General features: G+C 36.5%; 1 protein-coding gene across 1 annotated transcript in view; it reads right to left on the bottom strand.

Annotated features, from left to right (window-relative positions):
• Nucleotides 1-3934: 3934 nt before the first annotated feature.
• LOC103776645 (tyrosine-protein phosphatase non-receptor type 4-like) overlaps nt 3935-16040 on the bottom strand; it is a gene marked incomplete at its 3' end in the record, with an annotated part of 18915 nt that continues 6809 nt past the window's right edge. The window contains exons 3-9 of the mRNA XM_008944163.1: nt 13010-13052; nt 12834-12912; nt 8981-9025; nt 8683-8735; nt 6405-6525; nt 5174-5261; nt 3935-4023 (exon numbers count right to left, since the gene is read on the bottom strand). Coding sequence (XP_008942411.1) covers nt 3935-4023; nt 5174-5261; nt 6405-6525; nt 8683-8735; nt 8981-9025; nt 12834-12912; nt 13010-13052 — 518 coding nt within the window. The remainder of the gene's footprint in view (nt 4024-5173; nt 5262-6404; nt 6526-8682; nt 8736-8980; nt 9026-12833; nt 12913-13009; nt 13053-16040) is intronic.

Here is a 16040-nt window from a genome sequence, read left to right on the forward strand (position 1 = left end):
AGAAATTACTGCCTTCGGTAATTTACAGAAGAGAATAATAAGGATGAAAGTTACACACAGTGTTTTCTAATCTTACCCCATAATTTGGGCAGAGTGAAGTCAGCTGCCTTTTAAGCCTGAAACCATTTGGAAGAGACTCAAAACTATAACATTAAGCCAACAAGGTCTAACTCAACCCATAGGAGTCGCCCTTAAAGTATAAAGAAATGACTCAGCAAAGCTGAATCTCAGCTGCTTCTGAAAAATAGACCAGATAAGAGAGAGTTCATCTGCACTGCTAATACCCTGCTAGTCATTAAATAAGAAAACCCATATTGGTCCAAGGCAAAAGGCACATCTGCCTGTTTCCCTTCTCTAAGTGCCAGCAGTGGTGCGTATCCAAAGGATAAGAACAGACAGGTACCAGCAATATTTTCCTAGCATGATTCTTCAGTCCCAAACCATCTCAGACATCCTAAATCATAAGAAATGTCTTTTCAAAGGAAGAGATATTTAAAAGTCTTAGTCTTGTGGACTGCAATCAAACATGCACAAAAGGAATCTCATTACAGGACTTTACCACCTCAGCTCTTGCTGGGAGGGTGATAAGGCAGGATACAAGCAATCCAGCAGATTTCTTGACCAAGGCTTCTTTGACACAGCTTCTCAACCCGTCAGCTACGGAAGGTGCTCTTAATAAAGCACAACTCACAAAGAAGGAAAGATTGTCCAGATTTAGTAGCCAAAGACAAATTTGGCTCCAGCAGCTGTGAGATAGCAAAGCTAAAGATGCTGAGGGAAGTGAGGAGGGATGCAGCACATTATGCAGGCCTGGAGTTCCGGAGAAGAAACTCCAGCATGCTCAGAGGCCTGGTAGGTAAAATCCCTTGGAAGCTGCCTTTTGGGGCAGAGGAACTGAGAAGAGGTAGCCAACCTTAAGGACAAGTTTTTCAGTTCAGAACAATTGTGTGCTAGAAAACATGCAAGCATGGGAGGAGGCCAGCTTGGATGAACTCCAAGCTGCTGACTTAGCTCAAACAGGACAGCATACACGACATGAGAGCAGGATTAGATGATCCAGAAGGAACTAAGAAATACTACCTAGGCATTAAGGGACAAAACTAGGAAATCCAAAGTGCAACTGCAATAGCAATTGGCAATAGGTGTGAAAGACAACAAAGCTTTCCAGGGGCACAAAGACTACAAAAGAGGGGCAAAGGAAACCATGTTTCCTCTCCTGAAGAGGTGATCTAGTAACAAAGGAAAAGCTGAGGTACTCCATGTTCTCCCTTGGTCTTCAAGGGCAAGGTGTACTCACTGGATTCCCAGTTCTCTGTGCCTGGTAGCACAGTTTAGGAAAAAGAGGAATCACCCACAATACAAAAAGATGAGGTTAGCACACACTGCATAAAAGTCGGTCTCCTTTGTCTGGTTTTATTCCAGCTTTGTCTCCCTCCTGTTTCACTTGTCCCCATGATCCTAAGCTTCGTGATATGCAATTTAGATATATCAAAGTAAGAGGGAGAAGTCAAAGACATTTTACTTGGTTCTTCTCTGAGCAATATAATTTAACCTTTACTTCTTCCCACATACATGCATGTCTAAACTCTCATTTGTCTCAAAATTCAGCTCAGGAGTACTGAAAAGGAGATATCTAAACAATTGCTGTAACCTTAAAGTAGTGAGAAGACAATTACACAGCTCCAGTTGCACAGCAGCAAGAATAAGTGGAAGCAAGAAGAAAAAGTATCAGTACTGGTGTCACTGCAACAGCTGCGTGACTATGGCTAAGAAGGAAAGGCAACTACTGAGCTGTGTTGTGAGAACTGACATTTCAGAGCCTTACTCAGAGGAAAAGCAAGCCTATAATAGGGCAAAATGGGGGGTGTTTTTTTTTTTTTTTTTTTTTCATAAAGATCAATCATGTTGGTACTATAGTCTTCACAGGAAGAAATTAATATCCCTGATGTCAGCTGATACAGTTGAATACAAAGAAGAACTGTTTAGGTAATTACACACAGACAAAAACCACACTAAGAATTTAGATCACCATCCCTGGCATGCAAACAACATGAAGCAGAGCTCACAGGAACCTCTAGCTTCCAGTAGGGACGTGTAGCTTAATTATGACTTACACTCTGAGTACTCAGTAATTTACCAGTATGTTTTATAGAACCTATTTCTACTATTACTGTTTTCCCAAAAATAACAGCAGTAAAAGCAGCCTGAATTAAAACCTTCCCGATTATTACTGGATTGCATTTACTAAGCAGCCTTAACTCAGAAATGGCTGTAACACTTCAAAACGCTTACCAGATGAAGGGTATTTTTCTTAGAACATGTCACTATTAGAAAGGCAGGTCTGCCTCACTAGTACTGTAGTCCCACACTCAGCGTTGCAAGATTCAGTTTTAAATTTACTCAATCATGAAGACTGAAAATTTACTTGCTCTGTAACTGCCTCAGGCTTACTTTTCTTTGAATGCTTACAGGCAAATTGTTGACATGTTCAATTGTAGCTGGCTGTGGATAACACTTATTATACAGCTTTGGTTTCTCTTTCTCTCCAAAAATCTACTAAAATTTCATCACTCACACTATTCCCCCACATGGTAAACCACAGAATACAAAACATCCTATAACAAAATGTTGACACTAAGCTTAGCACAGAAAACCAGAATGTCTCAGAGATTCACTCGGTTCCAGGAAAGATCAAGACTGTGATAAAACATCTTGAATCAATGCAAGGGAGCTTACTAAGCAAAAACAGGTCACTGATTATAGGTAACAGATCTCACCCTGTGCAAAAACAACAAAGCCCCAAAGAGTTCAACTGTCCATACCAGTTTGGATTCAGAGACAAGTTTTCTAGCTTCAGTCGTGGCCAACAATTTGATCTGTTTATACAAAGATGACGAACCAGACAAGAACTTCAGAGAAGTCCAGCGTGGCACTGCCCAAGCACACAGGTCAGCAAATGAAAATGCAAAGCTTTTTGGTACTTTCTAGAGCAAATGGCTTTTGTGCCTGGTCAAACATCTGTTTGGCTGGCGTTGCACAGCTGAGCCCGCCCACCCAGAGCACTGCGCTGCCCAGCGCAGCCACACGGCTGTCCAGATGGAAACCGAGGGGAGGGAACTTCCCAGGGAACTAAGAAAAGCACTGGGGAAGGTGACATAACTTCAGTAGTGCTCTACAGAAGTTACAGTGCAGAACAGGAGTTTGTTTTGTTGTTGGTTTTGTTTTTTGTTTTGTTTTGTTTTGTTTTGTTTTTTAGATTTTGCCCCTTCTTGTATCAATAAATAAGAATGACTAAGTAAGGATAGGATCCAAATGTAAAGTTGATAACTAGTGTAACATAATTAATGAAGATATCTAAGTTTACAAAAAAAACCTTAAAAATTATTTTAAAGGAGAAATAAGTGACAGCATTTTCTGCAATATTTGTACTTTTTTTTGATCGTTATCACAAAAATGGTTATCTATGGATGAAGAGGTGACTACATCCTGAATGCTCCACCTCAGTTATCCTCAAGTGCCATACCTACATTAAATTTAGCACACACATCACATTTAATTTATATGTGACAAAACTGATAAAAGCAATCACTCTCCAGATCAATATTTTTAAGTTCTCTTGTCTCTTTAAAGACTGAGCTAGACTGGAACACTGGCCCTGGCTTGGTAGTTAATTAAATGCTTGCAAAGTCCCAAAGCAAAAAAGAAATGTATTAAAACTCATTGTAGCTTGCATCACAATCATTAAACACCATAGCATGCAGAACAGGACAAAACCCCATTGTAAAATTACCCACAGTACAGCATGAAGTAAATAATTTCAATCTGATATGCTATAACAAAGCTTTGGTCTTTTTTAAAGTGTGTAACACTGGTCGTGCTATAAGTGTGTTTTGAAACAGCAAACAAAAACATCAGCCTGAACAGCTGTCCTTACCACTGAAAGGTGTTAATTCGTACTCTGTTCTTAAAAATCAGTATTCCACCTGACATCACTCCGATCATTATTTCATTGTTGCTCTGATCCTTCAAAAGAAAAGAGAAAATTACTTGAAGAACAATATAAATATATTTAATACCTCATATATATTCATTCTCATCTCTCTCTCTCTCTCTCGACACACAAATACCACAGTAAAACAATTCTCAATTAACATGGAAGGAAATGTGTTTTAGTAAGACAAGTAAGAAATTATTAATTCCTATTTAGGACAAGCCTGGATGTTTGCTCAGCGCTCTTTATAACCAACCACAGAATTTTAACCTCTTGGGTTAAATCTTCTGTCTTCCACTAACTTTGAAGAAATACACAATACAGAGTAACAGACTGGCTTGACTTTTGCTACACTGAAAGCAACCAGCAACTTAAATTCCTACCTGAAAGGAAACTGCAATCTCAGAACAAAAAGAGGAGATACTCTAAACCAAACAATATTGTAAGCATAAATAGCACATTTTTCCTGAAATATCTTTGCACTCTAACCAAACACCTGCTATAGATGTCTCAATATGTGTGCAACAACCAAGGGATACAGAGAGCAGCAAAGTGGGGTACATTTCAAATCCCATCACAAGTCTCTCTAACCTTAGGAATTAGGACAAGTATATTTTAAAAACAGAGTTATCTTAATCATTAAAAACAATTATGTTCAGAGGCTTTGCAGAAATGGTAGCACTGTACTGACATGTTAAGATTGAGTCAAGACCTTGAGCTGCTTGCTTTCCCAGATAAAACTGACATTGTATCAAGTTATAGCACATTTGCCTTATAAATTACCACTATATAATATTAACTGTTAATGTAATTTGGTTCTAATCAGAATTCAATATTTTTCAAAACCGACAGAACCTTAAATAGCAAGGGTACATTCAACAGGTACATTTTTCTTACGCATCAGTAGCCAACTGAGCTGGCATTCAGGCCATCAGGCTCAACCTGAATTATAAAGGTGTAACCAAGTCCAAATTTAAGCAAAGAAATATCCCACCACAGTGAAAGACTGGCTAAGGAAATGGGTAAATCACAGTTAGGCACCTATTAAGATAATATAATTTTCATTTTTTGCTCTTGTAAGCAGCAGCCAAAAAGGGTCACTGAAAACAAGTATTTACTTTTCCACAAACCTCAGATGAATCCAGTATTTTTAGGTTATAATACTAGTTCATCCAAACTTACCCTTGCATAGTGCAATTCAACTCCATAAAGTTCTAAGGTACGTGCTGTATTGAGATAATTGAATTCTGCTTCTGCAGGAGACAAGCCTCTGAAAGAAAGAAGCTAAATCAGACACATCCTAACATAACCCCCCACATCAGGCTCCCTAGTGAAATCAAACAGAAAATCTGCATTTTACGACTTTTACCCCCCACCCTGATTTCTTTTCTCACCAAAACCACACAGTAACCCAAAAATTTTAACAGGAAGACCCCTCTGCTGCCACACAAAGTCCTGTCAAGAGTTTGCAGCACAGCTTGGAAATGGCATAAAGTTTTATTTCTAACGCACTGTTATTACTTAGATGTTTGTGGAGCTCTGGAATCTGGATATTACTTTTTCAGTCCTGTATTTTGTATTGACAATAGCAATTTCTCTCCAAGGCCTTAAAGTTTAAATTATCATCAACCCAATTTCTTTACCCTACCTAACAGAATTTGTTAAGCCACTGACTGACACGTAACGTGACTTTCAGTAGTTTCTAAATCCAACAGCGTGCCTAAATTAAGAAAATGTTTTTGTAAACATGGTTTACATTTTGTGAAATTCTACTGAAAAAAAAAAAAAAAAAACAAAACCAAACCGAAAACACTTAAGTTCTAAAAAACCATCATTGAAAAAAGCACCACAATGTTACACACTGGAAAAAAAAAATATTTTCCATTGCTTCATTGCCTTTTCCTCTTTAGTAAAAGGTCACAGACTTGCACACAGGAAAGAGCAGACACTGAAGAAAAGGACTTTGTTACTTCTAATGTAACTCCTTTACTTGTGAGAACACCATGAAAACAAAGCCTTTATGCACAGGGCATTCTGAAAGACTGAAAGAACCTCTTAAAGACATGATACCCTGCTAAGTTAATATCCTATGCAATACTTCCAAATACTGTTTTCAGAGTACCTTTAACATGCTAATTTTTTCAATTATTTTCCCTGCCATTTTGTCATAGATATTTTATCTGTGCAATGGTATTCATCTGTATCAATGGTATTATTATACAGACTATCTAAAAAAAATTAAATCATTAAACGTACCCTTAAAAAAAGCCCAAAACTAAAAAACCCCATCAAAACCCAGACACCTTTAAGACAAATACGCAAATACTGGTTTTTTACATGTATATAAAATAGCACAGCACCAGCAGTCAGGATTTGACAAAGTCAGTAAATATCTTCTGCTGTAAATCCTTACATGTGCTGCTGATGTAATTTTGCTATTTCTTTTTCAAAGTCTTGAGGCTGGCTAGGGATGAAAGAATAGTCTGAGAGGTAGCCTGGCAAGTTTTCTGAATGGTTGTAGTCTCCCAGCTCGGCTAAAATATTAAAAAGAGAGGTTATTGTTTATCACTGATGTACTAGGCATTGTGCAATGCCCCCAAATTCACAAGAGTCTGCTTCCACATATTTATGATCTACAGCAAACAAAAACAGAGAAGACACCTGAACTCCCCTTTTTCCCTTTTGACTGAACAGTCACATTCTTCGTGAATAACATGGAGATCATTTAAAAAGAGCTTTGAATAGATACTTAGGAAAGAAGTTTTTAAAGTGTTTAATTTTTAATACACAAATTAATTCTTAAATGCTGTCATAACAGCCAGCATGAAATAATATACTTCAAGGTATCTGTCATATTTTTGGTTTTATTTTACCTTTGCTTGTTTTCATGCAACTACACAATATATCTCTTGTTAACATTACAACTGCTATTTCTTCATTAAGATCTGCAAAAAAACACCAACTCATTCTGTACAAACATATGTTCAGAAGCATTAGAAAAATATTTTTTTACAGATTTGATTGTATGTATGGAAAAAAGTGGACACACATACACTTACAGTGAAACTACCTGCAACTACTAACAGGTACATTTATATAATTTCTAGCACTGTCTTAAAATTATAGTTCATTGTCAGAACAAAATACAGCCAACATTTACTAAAAATACAGGCTTTCTAACTATAATTTTAAAAAAAACAAAATCATCCTTAAATCTCTGCAATCCATGGAGCAGATGTACCGTGCCAGAATCAACACAACATGGGAGAACTGTGAAGTTCTCAGCAACGCAGCACAGCACGGGGTCTGGTCAGGCCTTTGGACCCTGGTGCAGGACACAGAACTGACAAGAGGGACACAGGCACTTGCAGAGCAGGAGGATAAGCAAGGGAAAGGAAGAAAGAAATCTGGGGCACATGCATCGCCAGAAACAAACCCCATTTTAAATAATTCAAAAATTGGAAAATGGGATCAAGTTACATAAGAGTGCATGCCTTGCTGAAATCCACTATGGAGAGCACAGCCCTGTCCGAGATCTACATCTGCTATGCACTTACAGTTACAAAGAACCTCCAGCGTGAAACCCAGAGAGACTTTAGCAATAGACCAGCACAGCAAGTCTTTACACAGAGATCTGCACACTGAAGAACTCAAGGTCAGGGGGATCTCATACATAAATGTAACTACAATGCACTGCACATTCCCACCACTCCTACAATGTTTGAAAAATAAGCATACTGCATTTTTAAAAGCTTAATATGTTATAAACCTTTCACAGTGCCTGCTTCATTATCAAACAATCTATCTCTTCTAAAGCAAATGGCCATGGCATGACAGCACTTGCAGTGCAGATCTATTTCCAAGTGGCTGCAGTTTGGGAGTTCTGTTCAGAATTTGTTAAGAGCAATCTATCAACTGATCTGGAAAAAGGTGGCCAATTATCAAAACTGCATAAAGCACTGTATTAAAATTATTTTTTTTTTTTAATTGAAAGCTTAAGAGAGACACTATTGCTCTGATATGTACGAAGCACACAGATCAAAGTATCTGTCATAGCAGAGAAACGCATTAATCTATAGATGCTGTATCAGCATTGCTTGCAAAACTGACTGACAATCACCAATTTCAAGATTTAAGTACTGGATGGCTGGTGGTTGTTGTTTTTTTTTTCCACTGAATAATTTAAGTTTATGAAGGAAAATGGGGAGAGCAGAAAAGGATCAATTCTCAGTCTTCAAGACTTATCTACTCACTAGATGCCTTAAAACTGACAACACTAGCCTTCAACTTTTTGGCCAGTATTATCTTCTCCACACCTATTTTGATGTTCACTCTATGGGATGTTAAAAATATTTAAGTGCTTAAAAAATGCATTAGTATCATTCTCAAGAAAAAAACCTACCCCACACTTCAGAATACAGAGAAATACAAGAGTGCTGTTAGGAGGTTTTTTAACTGAATGGGTTTAAAGAAGGAAAGCAGAGAGTGTTACCAATTATTTTTCCCCCAATTCAGAAAAACATGCCAGGGAATCAAAAACAACCAAAGAGATTTCCTTAGTCATGAGCACAGTAGCTTCATGTCCACAAATATCACAACATAATGCTCTACAAACAGTCTTCAGAAACTAATCAATGCTACTTTTTATATATTTCAGTACTAAGGTGTACAGGAATACTAATTATACTTACATTGAACAGCATAGGAAGCCAGAAGAGCAGCAGTATTGTAAGGACAGGGCAATCTGTTTCGTTTTGGTTTTAAAATGAGAAATAAATAAAATTACGTCTTTCATATGAAATTTATTTATTTTGAAAAGCCTAATTTTTCATAATCTATGAACAAATGGGACATATTATGAACACTTCTACTTGCATAAACAGTATTTATTTTAAATATATTTTTATTTTTGCAGGTAAAATCCCTCACTATTAACTTTCTTCTCGATCAAAGGTGCATTTAATGTGTAACACAATGAAAATGTCTTACCTTCCAGTAAGAATGTCCTGTTTAATTTGCAAAAAATACTGGTACCTTATTTAAAGAAACAAACAAAAAAACCACTATAATTAAAGATAAAATTATTCAATAATTTTTCATCAATTTAATGCATTTTGCTTTCAGTTAGTGAAAACTGAAACTTTACATTTTGCATGCTCTTTCTTCAACTCCTATGGGAGTTACTGTGATTAGTAAAATAATAATACAATTCCAAATTAAACTAGTTACAGGCTATCCAGTTACACACTGTATTTCACTAAAAGACTGCAAGTTTTACATTCTACTTGCTTTATTTTCCAGTATTTACGCTGAAGTTAAAGTTTATAAAAAGGAAAAGGTGCCTTAACAATGAATGAGAGTAAACAACAGAACTACTCAATATGGAAACTGAAACTTAAAAGTTTGCTTCTTTATGTGGGAGTACCTTAATAATGATCTGTACTTCAGGCAGATAAAATTAATTTATTCTCATTGAGTATTTGATATTACTCTGTTTTCATTTAAATTAAAATAATTACTTGGTATTTTGGTGTTATGTTGTGGATTCTATTACATCAATCACCTGCTGACTGACTTCCCTTGAACTTCTGACATTGTCTATAATTATGATGTGAGAAAAAGTTGTTTTAGGAATTCATCTAGTCTTTCCATGACCATTCTTTCAAATCAGGAAGGAGAAGGAATTGAAACAAGAACTATTTCCCACCAAATAGTGGCAGCAGCAAACACTTTAAAACCCCAAACTCCCTGAAAAGCAAACAGATTTCCCTCTAAATTAATTCCTTTGTTTCTTCAACAAAACCCAAATATTTTGTTAAAGTCTCAGAATTAATCTTTTGTTCATTCAGTTTAGTGCCTTCACATTTCCCTCAAAGGTTTTAGAGAATTTCAAAGAAGTATAGATGTTCATCTCAAGTGGCAAATCACACCTGCTATAAACTTCCCACTGAAGAGACATCCAAGTGGGGTAAGAAACAAGGCTTACTGAGATGGCAGGACGCTAGCAACAAGCTTCAGCTTTCAGCAAAAGCCCCATGTAACAGAGCATAAAAGCAGCTATAGAATATAGGCTCCAATGCCCATTTTCTTTAAAAAAAAAGTTTCACTAAAAAAAAATGCTTGCTTATAAATTTATTCTGTTTTGGGATCTCCTACATTATTATGTAGTTCTGCTACAAAAGTAGAGAGTCAGCTGTACTCATTCATTACAAACACTACTCAAAATTACTTATCAAAAACACCTAGTTCAGGTTTGACCGAAACCAAACAATAGATATTACCCATTATTAACTTGGACTAACAAGATAAAACCAACACATATCACTGTACATATAATATGACTTCTCATAATTGTGTAGTCTTCAGAAAGTGGATTAACTACCACTTTAAAGACTTCCACAAATATTTACATACACATACATAAAAATTAAATCATTTACAAGCTAAATACAGTGAAAAGGTAAAACATTCCATGTTTGAAAGAAAATGAGGGAAAACACTTGCAAACTGACAAAGATGTTAGCCCATGTGCTCAACTTCTACAAAACTGACTAAAAATTCTTTAAATGATCAGAATGTCAAGAAGCTTAGTTTAAGGTATTAACCTCAAGAAGTTAAAACTGAAACATTAGCCAGGCTTTAGAGACCTCCAAATACTTTTTTCATTTTCCACCTTAAAACGCATATCGAAACAAAAAAAGACAGATAAAGCAAAATTTCTTTACCTGCTAAGAAAAGCAAAAAATGACAAGATAAAATTATACATCAAAAGGATATGCTTCACACGTTTAGCTTGAGCATTTCTTCACAAATGTACTGAACAAATAATTTTTTCCTATTTTTCTGTTAACATCTATGGGTGAAAAAAACGTAGGGCAAAATTCTGGATCTGCAGCTGCACCTTCATTTTATTTTACCTTTTTTTTTTTTGTAATGGTTTATTAGAAATATTCTAAGGTACTTAAGGGACCTCGTGATTAAGGAACGCCAAGCAGAGTCCATTTTCTGCCCACTGCTGTCAGCAGTCAAATTAATGGCTTGTTAGCTAACCACCCCAGTTTGAAGCCTTGTGTATTATTGAGCAAAATGGGAAATCAACAGAAGGTTTACCAATGTAGATCTGAAAAAGCTTGCACAACTAATTCAGCTAAAACAATGCAGGTGGCATTGCATTACAATGTTTGCATCTCCCTTACACAGATACATCTAGAAAAGAGTAACACAGAATTATTGCTGACTGCAGTCAACACTAATAAGCAAGCCTTTGCCACTAGCAGAACTAATGAAGCTTCATTTCCTACCAAGACAAGTTCCCAAGGCTAAACTCTCCAAGACAAGGTGAGCTCCCGTTGACCTTTCCTGACCTGGGGCATTCACAACCTGCCTCCATCGCAGGAATTCGCAGGTCTGCTAGGACACGAGCTTGCACTGAACCTTTCCCCGAGGTCTCATGTATCAACTCAGTCCTGTGTTTTCATAAAATCTATAAAAACTGAGTATCTTTAAAAAGTCTCAGCTTCAGCCAGAACTGTGAGGAGTTTATGCTTGCCTTCCTTCCTTTTTTTAAGGGGGGAATACTGATTAGACAAAAGGATCCCATATTTGTGACATGGCAACCTAACTTCATTCCCACAGATAATAACTCTCTCTTGATAATAATTCCAAATACAAACAAATTTTCTCAGGGGCAATTAGGCCTATTAGCAAAAAAGGCAGAGCTGACCTAGATACAGCAATTGTGCATTACTTCTCACCTAAAAGGATAATGTATTTATAACTCGTTATTTACAGCCTAACATTTTAAGTAAACAGATCTCTCGTTTCTTTACTGCTTACTTCATATTGGTCACCACTTACTGTTTTTTCTACATCCTTAGGAATATTACATATTGTCCTTTAATTCAAGTAACACAGTTTTTATTATTTTCATGTAGTAAACTGAAACATTTTCAGAGTAAATATTTCAATAAAACAAAGCTTGATCCAGAATCTCTGGGACTTATTTTAGTAAATTCTGTCTGCACAGATGTTTTAAAATTTTGTCTAAAATATGACAAATCAAAAGAAACTATAAACAAATGTGGAATCACACATTTCACAGTTTCGGTACATTTCTAAAGCTATCCTTAATCATTTAGATACTGTATTTTGAATGGGGCTGACCTGTTTTCAGAACGGCTGATATCCAAAATTTCCAATCTGTCAAATCATGCCACTTATGTAGAGGACCAGAACTAATTAAGAATACTGAAAATCTGAGGGATTTCTTCAAGGACTAATTGCAACTCACAAGCCTCCTATCTTGCTTCACACTGAGCATTTTCTTCAACAGACTTCACACACTGCTACCAAAATAAGCTTACATGCTTCAAGCTACAACTACAATCATACAAACAGAGATTAATTTTATTAGTGCAAAGCAGAAAATTGGGGGTGGGGGTGTCAAGAAAAAAAATGCAGAAAGGATTTTTTTAATCACAAAAGAGAATACGAGTAAGGATAAAATTAAATTTGTACTCATTCGTGAATAGTGGGATTAAGTTTTTCCTCTCTTCTCTATTTCCCCTTTTCTGTTTCTACTTGGTAGTATTTTCTTCATGTAGTTACTCCACTCTGCATATAAATTTGTACATTTATTCACAGATGCTTTTTGTTATATTGATTTAATGCAACTGCATAGTTCATATCTGTAATTATTAGGCAAAAATTAGAAGCTTGCACTCAAGACAAATATGATTTAAATTAAAATTTCCATGTTACACCTTAAAAAAAAAGTTTTTTTTTCCCCCTTAAACATAAGCCTTCTAGAAAAATGTGTTATTGATAAGTTAACTAGACCTACCTTGTGTATTCTTCTTGGAGCTTGTTTGGGTCACTTACAAAAAACTTAACTCTGAAGCTCAAACTGTGAGGAGATCCTCCTACAGTCAAGAAAAGTTATTTCTAATCAATCAGGGTACCCTGGAAAAATAGCATAATGATGACAGATGAATTGACCAAATACATACATGTACTCACTTTTTAATTGTTTCCTGATAGGTTTGTTTGGATCCAGCCACCTCTGGGAAGAGACAAATCACAGCATCAGTTTTGGAGATTACAGCCTTATACATCAAAAAAAAATGTTGGTTTTCTTTTTTTTTACTTGTTCTTTTAACAAAACGTTTTACTGTCACATAAAGTCTTGTCACTGATTCTGGAAAGATGCCAACATTCTCACCAACAGCTGCTATTGTTCTTTCCCTGGGATTAACTTCTGTTGTACAGATAGCTGTCTCTTACAGTGCTAATTCAACAATGACTTGGATCTGTCATTGTCACATGAGCCTGAGAGAGGTTAGAACTCAATTATGGTGGGTTTAACAATCTTCAGCTCCTCTTTAAACTGAGTATCTGAGGTGAGCTGTAGCAGTGAAGAGTTACAAGCAGGCCAATTTACCCAACTCAGAAGTTTATTTGCTTAAACTAGTTCCATTACTTTTGGTTCTGCACTTTGCAGTTCTGACACATCCAGAGAGTGACCCACCGTCTCACAGATTCTCTTCAAGTTGAGTGTCATCTCTGCTAAATTGCTAATTGGGATCTTGGAAACTAAAGGCTCTGCACTCAACCTACTGGATTAAGGACTACAGAACAATTTTATCAAAGAGCACCCAAACTTGCTTGTCCCTACAGAAGAATGCTGCTGTTGCAAAGAACAGACAGATCTTTATTAAAATTGACATTATAATTTTCAGACAGAAGTGTGGTTCTCTGGAAAGCCTTACAAGCTGTTTAAACCATTGCACACCAGTAACCCAGCAGATTCTGCACATACCAGTGTAGTTAACTTCAAGTCTAGCTTTGCTATACTGTTCCTCATCCTGCCTTGCAGTGAAAGCCCACAGGCCTCAGGAAATGGTTATATGGCCATAGTTCCTATGAAGTGACACTGACTTAACCCTGTATGGCAACCCTACCTCACATTTATTGTAGGGCTTTTTTTCCCCCCCCCCCCCATGAAGGAATTGGAAGCAGACACTCAGAGGTACCTAAGCTAGCTGAAACACACCGTGGATCTGAAGTTAGTTATGAGTCATTTTATTCATTTGGAATAACAAATAATGATGACTACATCCAAAATCTGTATCTTTGCAGATGACTTAAAAGGAACTAAAGAGACAGATAAGAGTATGATTATGTTAGAAAAGCCTCACACAGAATCAATTAACTTTTAAGACTAAAAGTAAAGGCTTAAGGAACGATGCTCCAGCCAGTAATACATGTGGATCTTATATCAAATATTTCAAAACGTGGTGAAAGATGCTTGAGTGTCTTTAAGCAAAGACTTATGGCCCAATTTATCTAATAAATGCACAGATCTGACTGATAATCAATAGGCAATATCCATGCTTTCAAGTGATATCATTGGATCCAAACACAATAGAAGTGGTTAAACTTCTTCTGCAAAGAAGCTGAAGCTGACAAGATTTAGGTAAAAGTACTGAAATTTTATAAGTCAAGGTGCTGCCAGAAAGATGTGTTATCCCATTTACATCCCAGTAAGTCTGAGAGGCAGGTAGACTTGTGAATGCATTAAGCTTACATGCCAGTCCCTTGGAGAGGCATTTCTGTACTCTCTCCTCACCCAGCAACGATCCCTGCCTCACTCTCCTGCAAAGGGTGCTCCAGCACCCACACTGACAGTGTTTGCTGCACCAAAACTCCCTCCTCACCACTGCTCCAAGCACCCACAGCCCAAGACCCTACCCAGATACATCCCTCCAGCTGCACACAGCATCACTGCCTTCTTGCTGTGACTTTTATTGTGACATTAATATCACACAAAAACCTAAAGCTTGTGCAGTTTATGAAATTCACGTTTAGGCTCAGTGACAGAGGTTTCACACTCAATGAGCAGAACGCCTTTTCCCATCACCTTTATCTCCTGCTGTATTGGTTACACTCTAGGAATATTCTGCTGTGCTATTTCACAATTAACTATAATATTTGTATATTCAATCTGAGTTCTTTGTGCAAAGGAACCGAGTGTAAAAATACACTGATAAACACCCTGAAATTAGCCAAACTCACAGATTGTTCAAGCTTACATAAAATTGTTAACATATTTGGTAATATTTCTCTTTAGCTTTGACACCTTGTCTTCTTGATAACTAGATATCTGCTGAAAAGCCAAAACATTTAGAAGTCAAAGAATACTAAGCCTTTAAAGCATGTGCTGATACTCAATAGCTGTGAATGCATTTCTTTTTTAGATCCTTTTACAAGTGTTGTGTTCAGCTTTTTAGCTAAACTAAACCACAAGAGCTTAGAGGTCTAAACTTTGGAAAGACAGATAAATGAGTATGAGAAACACGAATTTCTGAATGTTGAGTAAAACACTGAGCGACATTCAAATAAAAACTTCTCAGACAAAACTGAAAAATAATTCAGCCTTTTCTACAGCATGGCTATGTTTTTTCAAGCCTGGAAACAAAGTTCAGAATTAAAAGATCAAAGAAGGCCAGCCTGCCAATGTCTTACCAGAACATGCACAAAGTTAGAAAAGAAAACTGTAAGTATCTACAACTGTTTTATATAACTTTATTCATATTAATAATCTGAATATTACCAGAATCTAGAAAAAGAACATAGCTAAGAATAATTTGCTCTAGAGAAGAAAAATGTTGAAGTAATTCACCATTCAGGTAGAAGAAAAAATTATGGCTGTATTGTGACTTCTTTCTTCCTCTACATTAAAAACGACATTAAAAATAAGTAGTAAGAAAGAACTCAGCCTTTTACTAAGGTAAAAAAAAAGCATTCCTCCTATTTAGAAGGGTTGCTTTTGAAGGAAAAAACAGTACATGACATCTGCACTTACCAAAGAGAGTTGCACTATCTTCTGAAATTCACCTTAGTTCCTCAATGATTAACAATTTACAGTGTCACTTATCTCTACAGATCACGTTCTGCACATTTTGTGAACAAAAATTTCCCTCAACAAGCCGGTTGGGAGGTAAATTTAGACCTTATCACCGTGACATACATATAGTGGAAATTAGGGAAA

Source organism: Merops nubicus, unplaced genomic scaffold (assembly GCF_000691845.1).
Source record: "Merops nubicus isolate BGI_N331 unplaced genomic scaffold, ASM69184v1 scaffold52917, whole genome shotgun sequence".
Lineage (NCBI taxonomy): Eukaryota > Metazoa > Chordata > Aves > Coraciiformes > Meropidae > Merops > Merops nubicus.